At 37.1% G+C, this 24,123-nt stretch overlaps 2 protein-coding genes and 1 pseudogene across 3 annotated transcripts in view; all 3 read left to right on the top strand.

The window, feature by feature from the left end:
- Positions 1-22,454, top strand: part of LOC144575513 (LEAF RUST 10 DISEASE-RESISTANCE LOCUS RECEPTOR-LIKE PROTEIN KINASE-like 1.2) — a 26,516-nt gene extending 4,062 nt beyond the window's left edge. The window contains exons 2-3 of one of the 2 annotated variants that reach the window (XR_013518457.1): positions 24-510; positions 22,417-22,454. Coding sequence is in view for 1 of the 2 variants with exons in the window: in XM_078325678.1 (XP_078181804.1) it covers positions 24-106 (83 nt within the window). In the remaining variant the exon portion in view is untranslated. Of the gene's footprint in view, positions 1-23; positions 565-22,416 lie in introns of those variants that run through there. The other variant, XM_078325678.1, reaches the window with a different exon arrangement.
- Positions 761-1,963, top strand: LOC144575512 (LEAF RUST 10 DISEASE-RESISTANCE LOCUS RECEPTOR-LIKE PROTEIN KINASE-like 2.5 pseudogene; annotated as a pseudogene).
- LOC144575994 (uncharacterized) lies at positions 6,808-24,123 on the top strand. Its single transcript, XM_078326265.1, has 9 exons — positions 6,808-7,653; positions 9,102-9,143; positions 15,680-16,817; positions 17,393-17,564; positions 17,624-17,679; positions 18,184-18,264; positions 19,558-20,297; positions 21,861-21,902; positions 22,742-24,123. The coding sequence occupies exons 1-9, from the start codon at positions 6,993-6,995 to the stop codon at positions 23,851-23,853; spliced, it is 4,044 nt and encodes a 1,347-aa protein (XP_078182391.1). The 5' UTR covers positions 6,808-6,992; the 3' UTR covers positions 23,854-24,123.

Here is a 24,123-nt window from a genome sequence, read left to right as displayed (position 1 = left end):
GTTATATTTTTCTTATATTGCAGCAAAGAAAGATGGGGTAAAGAGGACAATTTATATAGGCAAGTATCTCTCATTGCATCATCTGTTATTGAAGAAGAGGGTTTGAATGCCTCCATTTTTTGTGCCTTCATTGTTTGCTTTGTTTGTGACCCATTGGTTTTTAAAGTGACCCTTTTGTTTTCTATGTTTAATTTGTGTTTTAAATTTATTTATGATCCATCTAAATGAACTTGACCAAATGCGATATTCCTGTTTAATAAATTTGATTTAATGTGAGGTGCTGAACTGTAAAGTGGGTCTCAATTATGGAAAGTGCCTATTAATACTGTTAGTATCTGGTGGTATGGCAAATCACTAAATTGGCAGTGGTAGTATCACTGAACTATATTGGGCAAATGAAGAAATTCACATGTTCTCTTGTATAAACCATCTGAATTGGATTCAATGCCCTAGTACCCATTGAATTTTTTTTGTTTTTGAAGTCTACAACAAAAATTATTAATATTGTTAGTACATAATATCAGCTGCCAGACCAGTTCCCTAGCCATGCACTCATTAAGATCCAGATAAAAGAAAATATTGTAACCAGTGGTAAATAATTTAGTTTCATATATTATCTATTAGTGACTTCACTGGGTTATATATACAAGAGATTGTTTGCCAGTTCAAAGACCCTCTCTATTATTTATAATTTTTTATCCTTTTGCATTAAATCTGTTAGGTTCTAAAAAAAATTAAAAATATTTCCAATGGTTATATAGTTTGTAATGTGTATACATACTGATTACTTGTATTTGGTTTTAATGTAGGTACAGCAGCAGGGTCTTTAGCATTCATCGTAGCATGCCTTATTTTGTATTTAAAGCTTCGAAGTAGCAAAAATTCTACCGAATGCATTTCATGGAGCAAAGACAGACCTCAAGGAAATATTCAAATGCTCTTAGAAAAATATGGATCGTTTGCGCCAAAAAGATACAAATATGCAGAGGTAAAGAAAATTACATGCTCGTTTAAGGATACACTAGGTAAAGGAGGGTTTGGCACTGTATACAAAGGAAGACTGCAGGATGGCAGTTTGGTTGCTGTCAAAATTTTGCACAAATCTTCGAGTGATAGAGAGGAGCTTTTGAATGAGATCCTGAGCATTGGCAGAACTTCTCATGTCAATGTCGTTAGTCTACTAGGCTTTTGCATTGAAGGTTCCAAGCATGCTCTAATTTATGAATACATGCCAAATGGATCACTAGACAATTATATATACTCTAAAAATACAAAAGCAGTTCTTGGTTGGGCAAAGCTTTATGAAATAGCAATTGGTATTGCAAGAGGTTTAGAGTATTTACACCGAGGTTGTAATGCGCGTATTGTGCATTTTGATATAAAACCTCAGAACATTTTGTTAGATGAAGATTTCAACCCAAAAATTGCAGATTTTGGTTTGGCCAAATTGTGTCCGCCAAAAGAGAGCATTCTATCAATGGCTGAGATGAGGGGAACCATTGGATACATTTCTCCTGAAATTTTCTCTAGGAGTTTTGGGGTTGTTTCAACAAAATCTGATGTATACAGCTATGGAATGATGGTGCTGGAGATGGTGGGAGGAAGAAGGAATGCAAAACCAGATATTGAAAACCCAAGTCAAGAGTACTTTCCACATTGGCTTTATGATCGTCTTGTTGAAGGTGGTCCAATACAAGCTTATGATGCAACAATCGAAACTGAAGAAATTGCAAGGAAGATGGGCATGGTTGGTTTGTGGTGCACGCAAACAATTCCAGCTAATCGGCCCTCAATGAAGAGAGTCGTGGAAATACTGGAGAGAAGTTTTGATGAGTTGGAAATGCCACCAAAACCTTACCTGTGTTCTTCGAATCATGTCTCAATATCATTAGATGCATCTCCATTTTGCCCCGGTCCAACACTAGTCAAAAGTGACGACAGTATTTAGATGCAGGGGCGGAACTAGAAAATTTAGTTTTTTTTTTTTTTTTTTTTTTGTGTTGGGAGGGTGGGGGTGAGGTGGGCTTGAAACTTACAATGTATAATTATTAATTTGTAGTTAGTGAAATTTGAATCCAAAATCTTAAGCACAAAACAGTGCCTTAACCACTAAATTATAAACATACATTTAGTATTTTATAAGGAGGCTCAACTATATAAAAACTTCAAAGAAATAAAATTTCAATATATATGATTAAAAATTTCAAAATCATAAGGTGGCTTAGCATCTCCTAGGCTAAGTGTAGATCCACCCCTACTTAGATGGGTGGTCCATGTTGTGTAAAAAAATGAGATTCGTGTTTATTCTTGGAAAGTTTACATTTGATGTTACATTTATGTAACATCTCAATTTTTGAATATGTGTAAATTTTACTTTAAATAAAATGAGTATAAAACTAGCAATATGAATTTTGAAGTATAATTATTAACTTTGGTATTTTAATAATTTGAAATAAAAATACAAGAAATACATAGAAATTTTTTTAATTAGAAATAGGTAATTGTAAAGCCCGAATAAATTTTTATTGATAAGTTTTGTTAGTGTTAAAATCAGAAATTCTGGAAATGTCGTGTCTTATTTAAAATTTCATTTAGTTATGATAAACTAATATGATTTACTTGAATTTCATTTGTATGCAACATTATGTTAATTCTTGTATTTTAAAAGTCATGTTTATTTATAAATGTTCAAGGGGTGAAATGCCAAATCACTCATAATTTAATGAAAACTATTAGATAATATAATTTCATATTATGTTATAAAAATAAATAAGGGACACATGGCAGCCATGCATCTCATTCCTATATATTATCAAATTTTAAAAAGTTTACTACTCATCTAACTTCTAATTTCTCTACACGTGCCACTTTGCATTCCAATTTTATTCCTTTTGTTTCCCTTCTTTCTCCCTTTAAGTAAACCACCATTGAAATTATCGGAAATACAAGGGAGAAACTCAGAAAGGAAAATAATAGAGAAAACAACGGAGAGATGAGAATTGATGGTGCCGGTAAGTTCACAACAAAGAACAGACGAAAAGAAAGGATGGCAACAACTTCTCTGGTGACCAAGCGACAACGAGAGGCACAGAGGTAGAGACGCTCGAAATTCTTGTCATTCTTTTCAGAGCCGATCGATTTCATTGCATCATACATTCAAGAAATAATCGGTACTTACTTTCTTGTCTTGTAACACATGAGGATTGCATGCAAGAGCTAAGACTTTAGATTTGTTTTGTTTTCTGATTCCGTTTATATCGAACCACGAATATTGAATAGAAATTATTGTACTGATATGTTCATGCACTATCTCGATTAAATTATAGTTTAACCTTCTTTTGTCATCCTCATCAGTTATATAATTGTATTCACTAATTTCTGGTTTAAGCCATGTTAAGAACCCTCACCGTACCTCCTGTGTTACGGTGTCGAGTAATTACGATGCATTCTTGTGTACTGTAAACCACTAGCAATAACAAGGACCTATGTAATAATTTAATAAGTATTGAGGGCTATGGTTAATGAAATTAATAAATGACAATATTAAACTATTGGTTCAGTTTTGATAATTCGACATAGAAGTGAATCTTGTGCAATTGGATCAAGTAGAATCGTATAATGCATCCACAATGCAGCAACATGCTGATCACATTGTCTCATCATTGCTAAGGTGCGGATTTCGAGTTATTCTTAGATTCCTCTAACTACTTTTATTGTTGTTGTTTGCTTGTCAATTCCTTTGCTTGTTTGTTGTTTAGTTGTTAATTGGTTGTATTGTTGATGCTTGCTTTGTTGCTTTATTGGTTTAGTTCTAGTTAAGTTGTTGAATGTTTTTTTGAATTGCATAGCATGGATTCATGAGTTGTCATAAGGAGCATGAACATATATTTTAGAAATAAATTGTGATCAAACTGGAAAAGTTTAGTGGAAAAACAAGATTATAGTAGGTGCTAATGTTATATTTTTAAATTAAAGAATCAAGATGCATGATCATAATTTTTTATATAGAAAAATCTAAAAAAGTTAAGTATGACTTTCAAATTTAGAATTTGGTTTTGAATATCATATGATTTGCAAAGTGTATTTGAGTTGCATGGCATATGCGTAGATGACATAAGACATGAGTTGAACCATAAATTTTGCATGATTTACTTGCATGCATGATACAGTTGTATATTAACCACGCACTTGTTATAAATGAACCATGAATAGAAATGTGAATATGACTTGCATTCATAGACCACATTGATTTGCTTATATATGGAATGTATTGTATGTACTTTGATGGGAAGGTAAGCATGAAATTCTATGGTCATGTAGACGCCATATTCGGGTAGGGCATAGCGAGAGCTGTGTAGGCACCATATTCGGGTAGCACATAGCGATAGCTGTGTAGGCGCCATATTCGGGTAGCGCATAATTTCAGGTTATGGCCATAACAGAAATTGTGTAGGCGCCATATTCGGGTAGCGCATGACCGGATTTACACTTGGTGCAAAAACTTGTAACACATGGTAAACCAAGGAAAATATTTGAGAATTACTATACTCGAACAATTGTGCATATTTGAGTAGTTGTGCATTTATTTTATTATATGAGCATTTCTTGTTATGAATTATTCATTTCGCTTGATATTTATTGTTGCTCTTTTAGTATTTCAAATGGGGTACTTTTACTTCAATCCTTTATAATTTTTCTAGTATGATTGCATAAGCATGATTTAATTAAGGTTCCAAGTAAAATGAGAAAGAACTTGCATTTGACGTGAGCATTACATATTATGAACTTATCTGTATTATAAATTGTTTCTCTAGCATTGCTGATTTCTTTTGCGGTATTTGAGCATTTCTTAAAGTAAATTTATACTTTTGCTTCTTAACTAATTATAGATGGTAACTTAGATTCTTTGATCTTATTGTTGTAGTCTATATTATTTTGGTGCTCGGTGTTGTTTTAGTTTCAGTTGGTCGGATCTGAGGATAACTCGACTAGAACTAAATACCGCACTGGGAGATTATAAATCTCTCACCGTTCCACTCTGTGGGTTCCTGGTTCAAATAGCAAGATACGCAAATGAGAGGTCGAACTTGAAGACTCGCGGGATTTTCCACAGAGAAGGTTATTTGTTTATTTCCAATAAATCTGCTATGGTGTTTCGTTTGTATATTATTACCATAACAGGTTTATTCTTCAGTTTGTTATTACATGTATAAAACTCTAAAGAAGGTTCCTTCTTTTTATTGTGGCTCTTACCTTTGTCATTGGTAATGTATGCATATTTATAATTAAGTATTGATGATTAAATCGCCTTGCGCTAATGAGTGCGGCGGGTTGTCAGTCCTGTTGTCGGAATGTGACAATTTACATTTGAAAATTTTATATTTGACACTGTTTCAATAATTTTTTTTTTTTTTTTTTTTTTTGAGAAAGCAGAACCAAATTTGAATGGACTAAGAATGGTCTGTGTTCTTATAATTTAATATGTGGTGTGCCACTTATTAATGTCGATTATGCCCTGGTACAACACATCATAAACTTCTACCTATTGTGTCTCATCACCCACAGATAGATATTTAACATATATAATTGGATGAACAAGTAAGGTTATATTACATACAATGCTAATCATTTTGAATGCAGTTCAGAAAAAAAAAATTAAAAATTGATTGAAAAGCCCTAACCAATAGCACAGGCTCATATGCTAGAGCTGATCTTCTTGTGCCATAAACAAAAATACTCTGATGTGTGACAAATGTGCATAAATTGTTCCTAAACAATTAGCGAAAATCTAACTTTACCAGAGAGAAATATTTATCTGAATTCTGACCACATAATTTCAACAATTTTTTTTTTTTTTCTGATTAGTTAGGGGAACACTTCAGGCATAAAATTTGAATATTCCACTCCGTCCATCAGTAAGCTAGGTCGTGGTAAGGAGCGTGCCCAAAACCCAAAACGGGGTTGCTTTCGCGCTTCAAAGCACCACAAACCCAAAATAGGGCTGGGTTTTTGCTCTGCTGGGCCTATATATGACCGATCTGGTATTATGAAAACCCGCAAGTAGTAATATCATTTTCTTCAACACTTCCCACTGGAAAAGGCTGTCTACTATATGACATAAATAGGACCAAGAGAGTGAGCAGAAGATAACTAAAGGCTACACAATTACTTCAAAACCGGATATCATGTTAGTAGGAACCTAAATTAAACAATTAACCAAAACATGTAAATATCTACTCAAGCATGAGATATTAAAAATAATTCAACAATTGACTTAATTTCACCGCAAACAATTACTGTCCTTGTATTTTCCTTTTTTTGTGGTTTCAATTGTCTATGTATCGTTGTCCATTCTACATGAAAGTCTTCTCTAGACTTAGATGACTTGGAATATACCACTGTTCTTTTGAAACGGTCAATTTCATTTTTATTTTCCTCTTATTATCTCTATATCTCCATCTCTAAAATGTGTGGTACAAAGGCATTTCGCACCTTTACTTTGCTATAGAATAATTTTTATTCTTCTTTTAGAAAAAAATAGTGTATCACTACCTATTTCCCTTTCGTTTTAATTTGGAGACGAATTTATCACACAATATCCTTCACTCAAAGTAACCTTTTACAGTTCTACTGAAACTTAATTCAGTCAAGATTTTCTTGTCGTCTCAATATTATATATTAAAAATAAAAAGTTATTTACATCTGTACTCCGTCCGCGCTAATTATTCGGCTCAATATTCTTATAACATTCTATCTCAGCAAGGATGCTTCAGTCAATTAAAGCACAGTCGGGGGCATTTTTCATAATTGTAGGGGCCTAAGTGCCTAAGTGCCTAACTGCTTGCCTTGCACTATCCAGTCAAGGTCAGGCTCAATCCATGGAAACTTACATTATATAAACTTGCAATTACAATAATAGCATTTCTGTATCCATATCTTCTCCAAATTAAGCTTAGAAATAGCTATAACTTAATATCTCGGTTCCATCTTTAATGGCCGCTTCAGTACTGGCTTGTCTTACTTTCATTTTCTTCCTTCCCTGCTTCACTAACTCATGTACAACTACACTTCCATGTGATCCTTCTATTCAAATTAAGCCTCCTTTTTACCTTCAATCAGATACTATGAAGGATCCTAGTTGCTTGGGTTCTTTAAGGATTGGATGTGGCAATGGGTTCCCAGTTCTCTTGTGGCAACTTTTGGTGTTACAATTTGAAAGCATCTCATATAACACCAATATTATTAGGGCTCAAGATTTTTTTCTTAGTAGTTCTTTGAAAAATTCTGCCTGTGGTAATCTTTATTTTAATTTTTCTAGTCCTGTCAAGTTTAACAATGAGATGTATAATTTATTGAATAGTAGCCTTTCTTCTGTGAGATGTGACCATCCTAATCAGATACAATCACCACCGAAGATATTTGGAAAGGATTACAACCTTAGTTACTCGCCATCTCTTGATGAAGACGATAAATCTCTGCAGAATTGTTCGAGGACTTATAGTTCCCTTGCCCCGTCTTTTGAGTACATTTTCTCATTAAAAAATGACAGCCCACAGCTTTCTCTGCTATCAGCTAGTTACTCAGATAATCTTGTAGCACGGCCTGGATGCTTTGCAAACTCGACAGAGGTTTTCGATTTTGAAGCTGGTAAAGGTTAGTAGCTTACTTCTGTATCAATTTATCCTGTTAATTTTCTTTAATCTCTTTGTAAATTATGGGCAGTTCATTATTTTTTTTTAGTTCTTTAATTACTTTGTTATTTGTCAAACTCGACAGAGAAATTTGATCTTTCTGTTCTCCTCTCTGTATTCTCTTTGGAAAATGCCACCACCTGGTGCATTCCTCAATGCATATCAGGTGCTCGATCGTTTGCCTTTGAGAGAAAGCATATATATTAGCTTACTCCAACATTTCCATTACCATCTACCTTGTACTTGACCCTTTAAGCACTTTATCACATGCTCAAATGCTCTGAAACTGAAAGTAATGTGACAGAATAATTCCCAATTAATGTTGTTGGAAAAATCATGTGATGGTGGTTTCCTGATGTTGAACAGAGAAGACTTTGACCAAGTCTATTGTCTTTCTACTTCCCCTCTAAGTAGAGGCTGCCCATAGAATACTATGCGGCCTTTCGTGGATCTCAAACTTAATTTTGTTTCTAACTTCTGAAACCTCATATTCTCTTTTCTAGCTCAATCTCATGAACACTTTGTTTACGACCTGTACTTATCTTTTAGTACAAACATCTTTTAGTACAAGTCCTTTGAGTGGAAGTTTTTCATTTGATGATGATGGGATTGTAATTCTCTTGTCCAGTCATATTCCTATAACATTCTATCTCAGCAAGGATGCTTCAGTCAAAGCCTAGTCAGAGGCAACTTATAAGTGGCTCACAGCCAGGTGCGGACCCAGGATTTTCATCATGGAGAGACAAAAAAATATCGAATCGGATTTAAATAGCTTATTAGATTTAAACCCATTAACTAATTGAATACTCGATAAAAAATCAATGCTTTGACTTATATTTTTCAATGCTCCGACTTATAATTTCTGATGCTTTAACTTATAATTCTAATTATCAATCATAATTCAAGAAGTTTTATTTTAATTTTAACACTGAATTTAACTCGAATTACAAATCAAACATCCAGAGGTGGGCAAAAAAATTTCTAAGAAGAGGTAAAGTCGATCGATACCGATAGATCACCACTAAAACTTGAAATCCATAGGGGGCGGCTATCCCCTCCCGGTTCTATACTGGGTCTGCCCCTACTCACAGCAAAAAATACCATATTAATTTGTTTCCTTTTTGAAGCTCATAATGTGTTTCTAATTCATAATGCTTACATTTTATTCTGTCTTCTGGTATGTAACTCCTCTGACACTGATGTACTCTGGACTTTTCAGATTCCAGTACTAATCACCCTCCACTTATTGATTTCTCCATTTTGTTTCCTATTATTTTAACTATTTCTTCTTTAAGCTACTTAGATACATGCTTCTTTTTTCTCCTTTTTATTTGTTAATACAGCAAAATTTTCATGCTTATGTCTCATTATTCTCTATTAATATCTATATTTTGCTTCTTTGCGCTACAGGGAAAATGGTTGGAGCAAAAAAGCAAGATGTACTTATAATATGTAAGAAATTATTTAGCTTGCATGTTCTCTATTAATTCATTTTCATTACATGTTTTTTCCTGACCTTTCAGTCAGTTAAATTCAGTAAACCAGGTATGGTTCCAAAAACTCTGAAACAACTTTAATTTTATAATTAAGCAATATTAGGTTAAATTCACTTCTATGCCCCCCAGCTTCACCTTACAGCCCACTATAGAAAAGAAATGTTAAAGCAAAACGAATGAAGAAAGTAGCATAATAGAAAATTAAAGCTTTTTCGATACCAGATTTGTTCTGTCTGAATTAATAAGACTGGTACAATGCTTGTATCTATTTTTTTGATTTTTTTGATGGTCAGTGGTTAAAACTACCACTAACAAATATATTGACAAAAAAAAATTATTTACAAAATTCTAAATTCTATCTCCTCATATAACATAAAAATAAATATTTACATTTATACTCAATTTTAGAATTTACTTTCAATCTCGCTTCACGACCGGATTCGTTTCTTCGATCGCCGTCGCGTTTCAATGACGATAGGATCTACTCACCATCACACTCCGGTCGAGATGAAAACTCTGCACTCCAAGCTCCGACGTTACCACACTCTTGGCTCCATTCGGCACCGCTCGGCACTAATATCTACCCTCTCGCTCCAAGATCGGATTCGCTTTCTCGACTGCCATAGCGCTCTGACGACAACCGGATCTACTCACCATCATGCTCTGACCAAGATGGGACTCTACGCTCCGAGCTCCGACCATACCACATTTTCAGCTCTGGTCATCTCTGCTCGTCTCCGGTTCCTCCCCTCTTTCATTATCCTCTTCGCTCGAGGAGGTAGTACCAAGAGAGAGGGGAGCTGTTGTATTGGAAATGACTCAAATGAGATCTACAAAAAGTGAAAATGGAGTTGAGTGGAGGTGAAATGGGAGATCGCTTGTATCTAATCTTATGATATTCCTTTTCCTAATCATCTTTGAATATTTGTTGAACCATGCTAATTTCAGTATTTCTCAAGAATTGTTTCCTAATCTATTTATTTTGCCTAGTTTCTTATCTCACCTCTTTTTGTCGAACATATATTCTTTGATATGAAATATAAATTCTTTGGTTAAAGTGAAACTGATCCCAGTAGAACTTAAAAGAGTATATATAATATCAGCTGCCAGACCAGTTCCCTAGCCATGATCTCTGTGTTGAGAATATCCAAACATGCTCTCATTAAGATCTAGATAAAAAAATATTATAACCAGTGGTAGGTAATTTAGTGTTGAGATTTGTTGAGATTTATGTATGTTTATCGCATTAGTAGAACTATAGGGTTATATTGGTAAGAAAGGTATTATAGAGAATTATAGGGTTACGGATGTAATTTGTAACGCCTATATAGGCCCAACTTTCTAAGCAATAGAATAACAATTCATTTTAGAACCATTTCCTCTTTGTCAATTTGGTATGAGAGCTGAAAAAAACGAAGTCAATTTGGTATGAGAGATGAAAAAAATGAAACCCTAAAATTGCTACTGTAGCGCTACAGTAACCGCGATTTCACAGATTCAAGGCAGAGCCACCTCCGCCCAGCTCCGCCCGACTGCCTGAGCTCCGCCTCTCTCCGTTCAGGTCGCCTGACCCTCCTGGTCACGGCCTGAGCTCCGTCCGGCCGCCGAGCTCCACCCCGCCCTAGTTCTACCGCCATTGCCATGATCTAGGCTTCTCTGACCTAGATCCGCCGTCCAGCTCTAGATCCGCTGCTCCTCTCTCTCTCTGCTCTGCCTTCCCTTTCTCTTGGCCGAGCAGCACTGTAGCTCCGCCTTGACCACCAGCCATCTTTTCTTTCTCTTCTCTTTGGCTGTTTTTTCCTCTTTTCTAGGCCGTGCCACCACTTCTAGGGCCGGCCAGCCACCAAAGGTAGGTTCCGAGTGTTGATTTGGCCGGCGTGGGAGGCCTAAATCCCACGGTACCCGAGAAGCGAGTTCTTGGTTGGGTTTGATTGGGTTTAAGCTCGAGTCTTGATGCGCTAAATCAAGATCGGGACAAGAGGAAGAGAAAGAAAGGGGGAGATGGTTTAGATCCGTCTTGAAGATGCGAGATCGGGTCTAAGAGAGTAGTAGAAGAGATTCGGACTAAAGATCGATACGTGAGGCGTAGATCTGAGTCGGATCAATGTCAGGGGAGAAGACCGGGAATGAGGTGACCGAGAATGCATTCACAAAGGCCTGCGCGAAGCTGACCCCTGATGAGATGGCTGCTTTGGTGGTGCGAGCGTTGGCCATGTGCCAAGCTCCTGTTGAGAGCAAGCCAAAGAGGCAGAATGTTGACCTGTCACCTATTGACATGAGACTCGAAGGGGGGGAGCCGGATTAGGCTACAGGCTGGGGCAGCAGGACTTCCAGAGGTGAAGTCAGCACTAGCGGTCTCCAACTCAGGTCACACAGGTGACACAGGATTCAGAGGCGAGCCTCGACGGTGTTACATATGCGGTGAGGTAGGTCACTTGAAACAGACTTGTCCTAAGTCACCTAAGTGAGATGCAGGTGAGAGGGGGCAGTCTGGAGTTCGTGGGGGCCAACAAAGTGAAAGAGGAAGCAACCGGGCAAATCTGATGGTTGCAAAGGAAGCGAAAGAAGCTATTGTGGGGTTTTCCGAGGAGGATCTGATCTTGGAGATAGTCAGGAGGAGGCAGAAAGGAGCAAGTGAGGGGAAGAGTGTGGTCGCTGACACATTTGCTCTTGCCTCTAAACCCACTACTAGGTCACCAGATTGGATAGTAGACTCTGTTGCATCTCGCCATGTGATTGGTGCTGTTAGGGAGTTTTCTTCCTATACTCACCTAGCAGTCCCAGATAGCATTCAGATAGCCGATGGTACTGTCCGGCCCGTGGTTGGTAAGGGTACTGTGAGGTGTACCGATTCAGTGACTCTGACAAATGTGTTGCATGCTCCTTCCTTTCCCGTAAACCTGGTGTCCATTAGTGCTATTATTCGTGAGCAGAAATGCATTATGACCTTTGATATTCCGAAGATGGTCTTTCAGGAAAAGGGGACAGGTCGGATACTAGGGACTGGCACATGGCGTGATGGGTTGTGGTACATGGATAGAAAAGGGATGGACACAGCGCTGGCATCTGTGGTCGATAGAGTGGGGGCAGGAGGATCTGGGGTGAGTGTGGAGGATGAGTTGCTTCTGATTCATCGGCGGATGGGGCACTCTTCCTTCAGCCTACTGGAACGTTTGTTTCCATCAAAGTATGAGAAGGCTGACAAACAGAAACTTGTGTGTGACGGATGTGAGTTTGGGAAGCACACAAGGAGTTCGTAGGAGTTCTCATGCCTTTGATCTGGTACACTCAGATGTGTGGGGGCCTTGCTCAACAACTTCGATAAATGGGTATAGATTTTTTGAGACTTTCATCGATTGTTATTCTCGTGTCACATGGTTGTACTTGATGAAAAACAAGAGTGATGTACTTGCTTCAAGGATTTCCATAAGGCGGCTCAGACTCAGTTCGGTGCTATGGTGAAGGCACTGAGATCCGATAATGGGACCGAATATACAAACAAGGCATTCGAGGAGTATTTGTCAGTTCATGGGATACATCATCAGACCACGTGCCCTTACACACCAGCACAAAATGGAGTGGCAGAGAGGAAGAATAGACACTTGTTGGAGGTAGCCCGGTGCATGATGATCTCCATGAATGTTCCAAAACATTTGTGGGGACAAGCAGTCATGACAGCCGCACAATTGATCAACAGAATGCCATCTAGAGTGTTGAACTGGCAAACTCCGTGTGTGATGTTGAAAGGAGATAATGGGGGTATTCTTTCTCCAAAGGTATTTGGATGTGTGTGCTTTGTGAAAGACAACAGACCAACAGTGGGAAAGTTGGATCCCAGAGCGGTGAAATGCATTTTTGTGGGTTACTCTGGTACTCAAAAGGGTTATGTGTGCTGGAGTCCAGTAGAGAGGAGATTGTTTGTGAGTATGGATGTTACATTTCGCGAGCTCGAACCTTATTACTCCTCAGAGACTACATCACCATTTGGAAACTCGCTCGATACAGGAGGTATGAGGCGAGAGAGGGAGAGTAGTAGTGATGGTGAGAGGAGGATAGTGAGTGTGGGTGGTATTCCTTGCCCACTGATGGATTCGACTAGGGTTGAGCCAGAAAAGGAGGATTCGGCTAGGGTTGAGCCGGAAAAGGAGGATTCGACAAGGGTTGAGCCGCAAAGGGAGGATTCGGCTGTGGGTGAGCCTAAAGTTGAGAGGAATAGGCTCGAAGGTGGTAGAACTCAGGCTCAGGGGGAGTCAAGATACTGTGAGGTGTATGTGAGAAGAAATAAGCAGAGTGAGGGAGCCGTGTCTACAGTGCCACCTGTGCCAAGTCCCTTGTCCCTGCCTACTCCGACTCCTGAGACACTTACACCGTCCACCTTAGACTCAGAATACACATGTGCTATGATTCCTCTCTCTACTCCTCCCACTCCCCTATCAGTAAGAAAGACTACTCGCAAGAATGCGGGCATTCCTCCTGACCGATATGGTTTTCCGCATGAGATTGCTTAGTTTGTCTCTTACTCACACATATCACCGGTACATAGAGCGTTCATTGTATCATTAGACACTGTCTCTATCCCTAAGTGTTGGCAGGTTACTAAAGGAGATCCGAAGTGGAAAGCAGCCATGTTAGAAGAGCTCAGTGCCCTTTGCAAGAACAAAACCTGGGAACTTGTGTCGCTGCCACCAGGCAAGAAGGCTGTTGGATGCAAGTGGGTCTTCATAGTAAAGCAGAATCCAGAGGGTCTGGTTGAGCGCTACAAGGCTCAGCTGGTAGCGAAGGGGTACAGTCAGACCTATGGCATTGACTATGATGAGACCTTTGCACCCGTGGCGAAGATGAGCACAGTGAGGACACTGGTTTCCATGGTAGTGAATGAGGGATGGCAGTTACACCAACTCGATGTGAAGAATGTCTTTCTTCATGGTGATTTGTTGGAGGAGGTGTACATGGAGGTTCCACCAGGGTTTGGCACAAACCAGACAGTGGGTAAGGTGTGCAGGCTCAAGAAGTTGCTCTATGGGTTGAAGCAGTCCCCTCGGGCCTGGTTTGATAGGTTCAGGAAGGCTATGGTAGGCATGGGCTATCAGCAGATCAATGCCGACCACACAGTGTTTACTCGGCAACGTGGTGGTCACATTACTATGCTGGCTGTGTACGTTGATGATATGATCATTACCGGGGATGATGAGGGGGAGATTGCACAGTTGAAGGCAAAATTGGGGAAGGAATTTGAGGTGAAGGATCTAGGCTTAGGTACTTCCTTGGGATTGAGGTGGCTCGCGAAGCAGAGGGGATTGTTCTATCCCAAAGGAAGTATGTCCTAGACTTGCTTACAGAGACAAGAATGTTGGGGTGCAGGCCTGCAGTTTCTCCAATTGATGTGAAGGCCAAGATAAGTGCAGAGGCAGGAGAACAAGTTGATCGTGAGAGGTACCAGAGACTGGTAGGCAGATTGATCTATTTGACACATACTCGTCCTGATATCTCATTTGCAGTGAGCGTGGTGAGCCGCTACATGCATGACCCTAGGAAGGGCCATATGGATGCAGTGTATCACATTCTGAGGTACCTGAAGAGTGCACCGGGGAAGGGCTTGATTTTCAGGCAGAATGGGCACATGAACATTGAGGGCTATTGTGATTCTGACTAGGCCAGTTGCCAAGATGACAGGAGATCAACATCTGGCTACTGCATGTTTGTAGGAGGCAACTTGGTCTCCTGGAAGAGCAAGAAGCAGCCGGTTGTTTCGAGATCGACGGCAGAAGCTGAGTACAGGGCTATAGCATTAGGAGTTGCTGAGATGCTGTGACTGAAGAGGTTATTAGAAGAGCTCAAGGTGAATCACGGAGCTCAGATGAAGTTGTGGTGCGATAGCAAGTCAGCGATCAGCATTGCCAACAATCCTGTACAGCATGATAGAACCAAGCATGTGGAGATCGATAGGTTCTTCATAAAAGAAAAACTGGAAAGTGGGCTATTGGAGCTGAGTCATGTAGCTACTGGAGATCAAGTAGCTGACTGCCTCATCAAAGGACTTAGCTCAATGGATCTAGTTAGACTATGTGACAAGATGAGTTTGATGGATATCTTTTGCCCATCTTGAGAGAGAGTGTTGAGATTTATGTATGTTTATCGCATTAGTAGAACTATAGGGTTATATTGGTAAGAAAGGTATTATAGAGAATTATAGGGTTACGGATGTAATTTGTAACGCCTATATAGGCCCAACTTTCTAAGGAATAGAATAACAATTCATTTTAGAACCATTTCCTCTTTGTCAATTTTTAGTTTCATATAATATCTGTTAGTGACTTCACTGGGTTATATATGCAAGAGATTGTTTGCAGTTCAAACGACACTCTTATTATTTATAATTATTCATCTTTTTGCATTAAAATATGTTGGCTTCTAAAAATAATTAAAAACATTTTCACTCTATAGTTTGTAATGTGTATACATACTGATTACTTGTATTTGGTTTTAATGTAGGTACAACAGCAGGATCTTTAGCATTCATCTTAGCGTGCCTTATTTTGTATTTAAAGCTTCAAAGTGGCAACATTTGTGCCAAATGCATTTTATCGAGCAAACCCAGACCTCAAGGAAATATTGAAATGCTCTTAGAAAAATATGGCTCGTTTGCGCCAAAAAGATACAAATACGAAGAGTTAAAGAAAATTACAAAATCGTTTCAGGATACACTAGGTAAAGGAGGTTTTGGCACCGTATACAGAGGAAGACTGCAGGATGGTCGTTTGGTTGCTGTCAAAATTTTGCATAAATCTTCGAGTGATATAGAGGAGCTTTTGAATGAGATCGTAAGCATTGGCAGAACTTCTCATGTCAATGTTGTTAGTCTACTAGGCTTTTGCATTGAAGGCTCCAAGCATGCTCTAATTTATGAATACATGCCAAATGGATCACTGGACAATTATATATACTATGAAAATCCAAAAGCAGTTCTTGGTTGGGAGAAACTATATGAAATAGCAATTGGTATTGCAAGGGGTTTAGAGTATTTACACCGAGGTTGTAATACACGTATTGTGCATTTTGATATAAAGCCTCAGAACATCCTATTAGACGAAGATTTCAACCCAAAAATTGCAGATTTTGGTTTGGCAAAATTGTGTCCGCCAAAAGAGAGCATTCTATCAATGGCTGAGATGAGGGGAACCATCGGATACATTTCTCCTGAAATTTTCTCTAGGAGTTTTGGGGTTGTTTCAACAAAATCTGATGTATACAGCTATGGAATGATGGTGCTGGAGATGGTGGGAAGAAGAAGGAATGCAAAACCAGATATTGAAAATCCAAGTCAAGAGTATTTTCCACATTGGCTTTATGATCATCTTGCTAAAGGCAATCCAATACAATCTTCTGATGCAACAATTGAAACTGAAGAAATTGCAAGGAAGATGGGCATGGTTGGTTTGTGGTGCACGCAAACAATTCCAGCTAATCGGCCCTCAATGAAGAGAGTCATGGAAATGCTGGAGAGAAGTTTAGACGAGTTGAAAATGCCACCAAAACCTTACATGTGTTCTCCGAATCATGTCTCAATACCATCAGATACATCTCCATTATGCTCTGGTCCAACACCAAATGAAAGAAACAACACTACTTAGATGGGTTGTCAATGTTATTTGTGTAAAAAAATTTGAGATTCGTGTTTATTCTTGGAAAGTTCACATTTGACGCTACATTTACATTTGGAAATTTTATATTTGACACTGTTTTCATAATTGTTTTTTTTTTGGGAAAGCGGAACCAAATTTGAATAGACTAGAAATGGTCTGTCTTCTTAATACGTGTTGTGCCGCTTATTAATGTTGATTATGGTCTGGTACAACACATCATAAACTTCATGTACCTATTGTGTCTCATCCCCCACAGATGGATTTTTAATATATATAATTGGATGAACAAGTAAAGGTTATATTACATACAATGCTAATCATTTTGAATGCAGTTCAGAAAAAAAAATGAAAAATTGATTAAAAAGCCATAACCAATCAGCACAGGCCTGAAAACCTCATATGCTAGAGCTGATCTTCTTGTGCCATAAACAAAAATCCTCTTATGTGTGACAAATGTGCATAAATTGTTCCTAAACAATTAGCGAAAATAAAACTTTACCGGAGAGAAATATTTATCTGAATTCTGACGACATAATTTCAACAACTTCTTTTTCCTAATTAGTCAGGGGAACACTTCAGGCACAAAATTTGAATATTCCACCCCGTCCATCAGCAAGCTCGGTCGTGGTAAGGAGCAAGCCCAAAACCAAAACGGGGTTTCTTACGCGCTTCAAAGCACCACAACCCCAAAACAGGGTTGGGTTTTTGCTCTGCTGGCCCTATGGGTAGATCTGGTATTAGGAAACTCAATAAATAGTAATATCATTTTCTTCAACACTTTCCACTGGAAAAGGCTGTCTACTATTTGACCCATATAGGACGTATGGACCAAGAGAATGAGGAGATCATGTTAGTAGGAAACTAAATTAACCAATTAACCAAAACATGTAAATATCTACTCAAGCATGAGATTTAAAAATAGGGAGCTGATAATTGTGCCTGCAGGCTCATCCCTGCAATATTCCCGCATATACTACCAAAAACAATCATAGAGGGACCAGCAAATAAAATAACAATTGTTAAATATTTATTCTAAAGAATAAAAGTATTTACCATTGGCTGTAGCAGTATTAACTACTATTCGATGAGCTTTATTTCTAAAGGGCTATGATAATTGTTCCCCCACTCTCATCCTCTCATTATTCCCCCAATTTTATTTGTTCAATCTCGTCCACATTTCTCACGAATTATAAGAAATTTTGCGAATCTAAAACCACAAATGTCTTCTACACAATTTTATCTTTCAAATGAGATTCATGATGACATACTTTCGAACTCGTCGTCACACAAGTATTAATATCAAGTATTACAAGTATTTATACCTATATGGTCAACTATTTTTGTTAATTAAAGGTTGACGCATGGACGTTTGGGGAAGGTTGATGCTGAGATGCGAGGTCCACGATTTGGGAAAATAAATACTTACAAGTATAGGTATAAATACTTGCACGATGAGATATAAATGCTTGTGTGACGATTAGCCCGAAAGTATGTCATCATCGATCTCATTTAAAAAAATAAAATTGCATAGAATACGTTCGTGATTTTAAATTCGCAAAATTCCTCATAAATCGTAAGAAATATGGACGACATTGAAAAAAGAAAAAAAAATGCACCTCCAAAAACATGTATGATTTTTCTCCCCATGTAGTTTGAGTGGTTCCCCCCCATATAGTCATATCAAGTTAGACATGTAAGTATTAATATCTTAGTTTGCAAGTATTAATTTATTATTTTCCAAGTATTTATACCTATGAATTTAATTAAACTTGTAAGACCATATTGTTTTGAATAAATTTAATTAAACTAGTTAGTTAAGTTAGTTTATGGAAGTTAAACACGATTGGAGCAGATAAATACTTACAAGTATAGGTATAAATACTTGCACGATGAGCCCAAAAGTATGTTATCATGGATCTCATTTAAAAGATAAAATTGCGTAGAATACGTTCATAGTTTTAGATTCGCAAAATTCATAATAGATCGTGAGAAATATGAACAACATTGAAAAAAAAAAAAAAATACCTTTAAAAACGTGTATGGAGGTTTAAGAGATGGGGGGGGGGAATGGAGGGATTCATATAATTATTCGAACAATTATTGTCCTTATATTCTCCTTTTTTCTTTGAAAATTGCCTGTGGTTTTTAATTGTCTATGTATCGTTGTCCAGTCTACATGAAAGTCTTCTCTAGACTTAGAGGACTTTGAATATACCACTGTTCTTTTGAAATGGTCAAATTTCACTTTTATTTTCCTCTTATTATCTCTATATCGATCTCCATCTCTAAAATGTGTGGTACGAAGGCATTTTGCATCTTTACGGCAGAAAAATAAAAAATATGAACAAAGGTAAGGAGAACTGCAACGCACATTTACTTTGTTATAGAATAATTTTTATTCTTCTTTTAGAAAAAAAAGAAAATGTATCACTACCTATTTCCCTTTCTTTTTAATTTGGAGGCGAATTTACCACACAATATCCTTTACTCAACCATTTTTCATTGCAAAATAAACAGGATAACGGATAACCGTACAACTGTACAAAATGCTAGGATGCTTCAGTCAATTAAAGCACAGTCGGAGGCATTTTTTTTTTTTTTTTTTTGAGGAAACAAGTCGGAGGCATTTTTCATAATTGTAGGGGCCTAACTGCTTGTCTTGCACTATCCCAGTCAATGTCAAACTCAATCCATGGAAAATTACATTATATAAGCTTGCAATAATAGCATTTCTGTATCCATATCTTCTCCAAAGTTTAGAAATAGCTATAACTTAATATCTCAGTTGGTTCCATCATTAATGGCTGCTTCAGTACTGGCTTGTCTTTTTTTCGTTTTCTTCCTTCTCTGCTTCTCCAACTCATGTAATACTACACTTCCATGTGATCCTTCTATTCAAATTAAGCCTCCTTTCTACCTTCAATCAGATGCTATGAAGGATCCTAGTTGCCTGCGTTCTATAATGATTGAATGTGGCAATGGTATCCCAGTTCTCTTATGGAAAATTTCGTACTTACCATTGGAAAGCATCTCATATGACAACCACACCATTACGGTTCAAGATCCTTACCTTAGTAGTTCTTTTAATAAATCTGGCTGTGGTAATCTTTATTTTAATTTTTCTAGTCCTGTCAATAACTTTTACTATGACAACTATGAGTTACTGAATAGTAGCTTTTCTTCTGTGAGATGTGACCCTCTTAATCACATAAAATCACCACCCAAGATATTTGGAAAGGATTATAAACTTAGCTACTCGCCGTCTCTTGATGATGAAGATGATAAATCTCCGAAGAATTGTTCGAGGCCTCATAGCTTCCTTGATCAATCTTTTGAGTACATTTTGTCATTTGAAAATGACAGTCCAGAGCTTTCTCTACTATCAGCTAGTTACTCAGATAATCTTGTAGCACGGCCCGGTTGCTTTGCAAACTCAATAGATGTTTTCAATTTTGAAGATGGTAAAGGTTAGTAGCTTACTTATGTATCAATCTATCCTGTTAATTTTCTTATATCTCTTTGTAAATTATGGACAGTTCATCCTATTTTTTTAGATTTTCTTTAATTACTTTGTAAATTATGCATGAAGAAAAAGATGAAATGCCTAAAAGAGCATCTTCCTGCTGGGTTTATGTCAACCAGATCGGAGCTTCTCTTTTTATGGGGGCATATTTAAGGATTTGTCTGCACTCAGTTTTCTTCATGCATCTCTTCTCAGCTGCCACACAACACAACTGTCATTGCAACTATCAATCCTGTATATTATGTAGGCTTTCTTATAGGCATCTAATTATATATCTCAATGGGTGGAATCAAATTTCTATCTATTTGAATACCAAAAGAAAAATAAACCAAAAAAATTGAAATTAGGCAAGTGAAGGATGCACACAAAGGTTCTATACTATATATTCTTCTACCACCCTGATTTTTTTTTTCACTTAAAAATGCAAAGATTAAGTTTAGTGGTAGTGTCATATTTCACCTACATTTATCTGGATTTCTAGTCATGAGAAAGAGTTTGGAGACAGGTTAAACAAAAAAAAAGTTGAAAACGTTGTTGCAAATAATCACCTGATTTAGTTCTTCTAAAGGTCAGGTCATATTAAACTCAGTTATACCCCCTCCGATATAAACAGTTCTTCATAAATTTTCTTTCTGTGGTATTCTAAACCAGTATCTAAACCCTTAATTATCTCTATTTCATTACCTTGTTTCCTCTAGTCAACTGCGAAGTGTGAAGTCAATTTTAAGAAAAGCTTTCAAACTGAAAGTAATGTGACAGAACAATTCTCTTTTCAATGTTGTCAGAAAAATCAATGTGATGGTGGTTTCCGAATGTTGACCGGAGAAGACTTTGACCAAGTCTACTGTCTTTTCTACTTCTCCTCTAAGTAGAGGCTGCCCATGGAATACTATGCGGCCTTTTGTGGATCTCAAACTCAATTTCGTTTCTAACTTCTGAAATCTCATATTCTCTTTTCTAACTCAATCTCATGAACACTTTGATTATGACCTGTATTTATCTTTTAGTACAAACATCAAGTTCTTTTCTAGCTACAACTAGCAAATATTTTCCTATGAACTGTTATAGAAAAGCTCCAAATACATCTTTTGAGTGGAAGTTTTTCATTTGATGATAATGGGATTGTGATTCTCTTGTCCTGTCAATATTCCTATAACATTCTATCTCAGCAAGGGTGCTTCTGTCAAAGCATTGTCAGAGGCAACTTAGTGGTTCGCAGCAGAAATAAGATTATTAAATTTGCTTCCTTTTTGAAGCTCATAATGTGTTTCTTATTCATAATGCTTACATTTTATTTTGTCTTCTGGTATGTAACTCTTCTCTGACACTGATGTACTCTGGAATTTTCAGATACCAGTACTAATCACCCTCCACTTATTGATCTCTCCATTTTGTTTCCTATTATTTTAACTGTTTCTTCTTTAAGCTACTTAGATACAACAAATTTTTCATGCTTATGTCTCATTATTCTATATTGATATCTATATTTTGCTTCTTTGGGCTACAGGGAAAATGGTTGGAGCAAAAAAGCAAGATGTACTTATAATATGTAAGAAATTATTTAGCTTGCATGTTCTCTATTAATTCCTTTTCATTACATGTTTTTTCCTGACCTCTCATTCAGTAAAATTCAGTAAACTAGATATAGTTCCAAAAACTCTGAAACAACTTTAATTTTATAATTAAGCAATATTAGGTTAAATTTACTTCTATGCCCCCCAGCTTCACCTTACAGCCCACTATAGAAAAGAAATGTCAAAGCAAAACGAATGAAGAAAGTAGCATAATAGAAAATTAAAGATTTTTCGATACCAGATTTGTTCTGTCTGAATTAATAAGACCGGCACAATGCTTGGTATCTATTCTCATGCCATTCCTTTTCCTAATCATCTTTGAATATATTTGTTGAACCATGCTAATTTCAGTATTTCTCAAGAATTGTTTCCTAATCTATTTATTTTACCTAGTTTCTTATCTCTCCTCTTTTTCTCGAAAAAATATTCTTTGATATGAAATATAAATTCTTTGGTTGTAGTGAAACTGATCCTAGTAGAACTTCAAAGAGCATATATAATATCAGTTGCCAGACCAGTTCCCTAGCCATGATCTCTGTGTTGAGAATATCCAAACATGCTCTCATTAAGATCCAGATTAAAAAAAATATTATAACCAGTGGTAGGTAATTTAGTTTCATATAATATCTATTAATGACATCACTGGGTTATATAAGCAAGAAATTGTTTGCCAGTTCAAACAACCCTCTTAGTATTTATAATTTTTCATCTTTTTGCATTAAATATGTTAGTTTCTAGAAATAATTAAAAACATTTCCACTCTATAGTTTGTAATGTGTACACATACTGATTACTTGTACTTGGTTTAATGTAGGTGCAGCAGCAGGATCTTTAGCATTCATCGTAGCATGCCTTATTTTATATTTAAAGCTTCGAAGTAGCAAAAATTCTGCCAAAAGCATTTCACGGAGCAAAGACAGACCTCAAGGAAATATTGAAATGCTTTTAGAAAATTGTGGATCCTTTGCGCCAAAAAGATACAAATATGCTGAGGTAAAGAAAATTACAGGCTCGTTTCAGCATAGACTAGGTAAAGGAGGCTTTGGCACTGTATACAGAGGAATACTGCTGGATGGCCGTTTGGTTGCTGTCAAAATTTTGCACAACTTTTCATGTGGTAGAGAAGAGCTTTTGAATGAGGTCCAGAGCATTGACAAAACTTCTCATGTCAATGTTGTTAGTCTACTAGGCTTTTGTATTGAAGGCTCCAAGCATGCTCTAATTTATGAATACATGCCAAATGGATCACTGGACAATTATATATACTATGAAAATCCAAAAGCAGTTCTTGGTTGGGAGAAACTATATGAAATAGCAATTGGTATTGCAAGGGGTTTAGAGTATTTACACCGAGGTTGTAATGCACGTATTGTGCATTTTGATATAAAGCCTCAGAACATCCTGTTAGACGAAGATTTCAACCCAAAAATTGCAGATTTTGGTTTGGCAAAATTGTGTCCGCCAAAAGAGAGCATTCTATCAATGGCTGAGATGAGGGGAACCATCGGATACATTTCTCCTGAAGTTTTCTCTAGAAGTTTTGGGGTTGTTTCAACAAAATCTGATGTATACAGCTATGGAATGGTGGTGCTGGAAATGGTAGGTGGAAGAAGGAATGCAAAACCAAATACTGAAAACCCAAGTCAAGAATACTTTCCACATTGGCTTTATGATCGTCTTGCTGAAGGCGGTCCAATACAATCTTATGATGCAACAATCGAAACTGAAGAAATTGCAAGGAAGATGGGCATGGTTGGTTTGTCGTGCACACAGACAATGCCGGCTAATCGGCCCTCAATGAAGAGAGTCTTGGAAATGCTGGAGAGAAGTTTAGTCGAGTTAGAACTACCACCGAAACCCTACCTATCCTCTCCACCTCATGTCACAATATTATCAGATACTTCTCATACTCCAAGTTTGGAATAAAATTGCATAATATACCCTTTTATGTTTTCATTATGCAAGTATATAATGTGCAAAGGATTTATTTATTTGTTTGAGCTAATTCACTGTGACTATATGGATGACAGTTCACTAGTTTCTGTCGCAGCTTCACAGGTTTGAGTTATATGTGCAAGCTCCTAGGTGTTTTGTTTGAGCTAACTTATACAACGTCAATTGTAGATGCACCCAATAGAAGTCATTCTTTTTCCTTCATTTTTTATAAATGAATGAGAAGTCAATTATACAAGGCAA

The sequence above is a fragment of the Carex rostrata genome, chromosome 24 (genome assembly GCF_964058835.1).
Source record: "Carex rostrata chromosome 24, lpCarRost1.2, whole genome shotgun sequence".
NCBI classification, from domain to species: domain Eukaryota; kingdom Viridiplantae; phylum Streptophyta; class Magnoliopsida; order Poales; family Cyperaceae; genus Carex; species Carex rostrata.
This window is presented reverse-complemented; position numbering and strand designations above follow the sequence as displayed.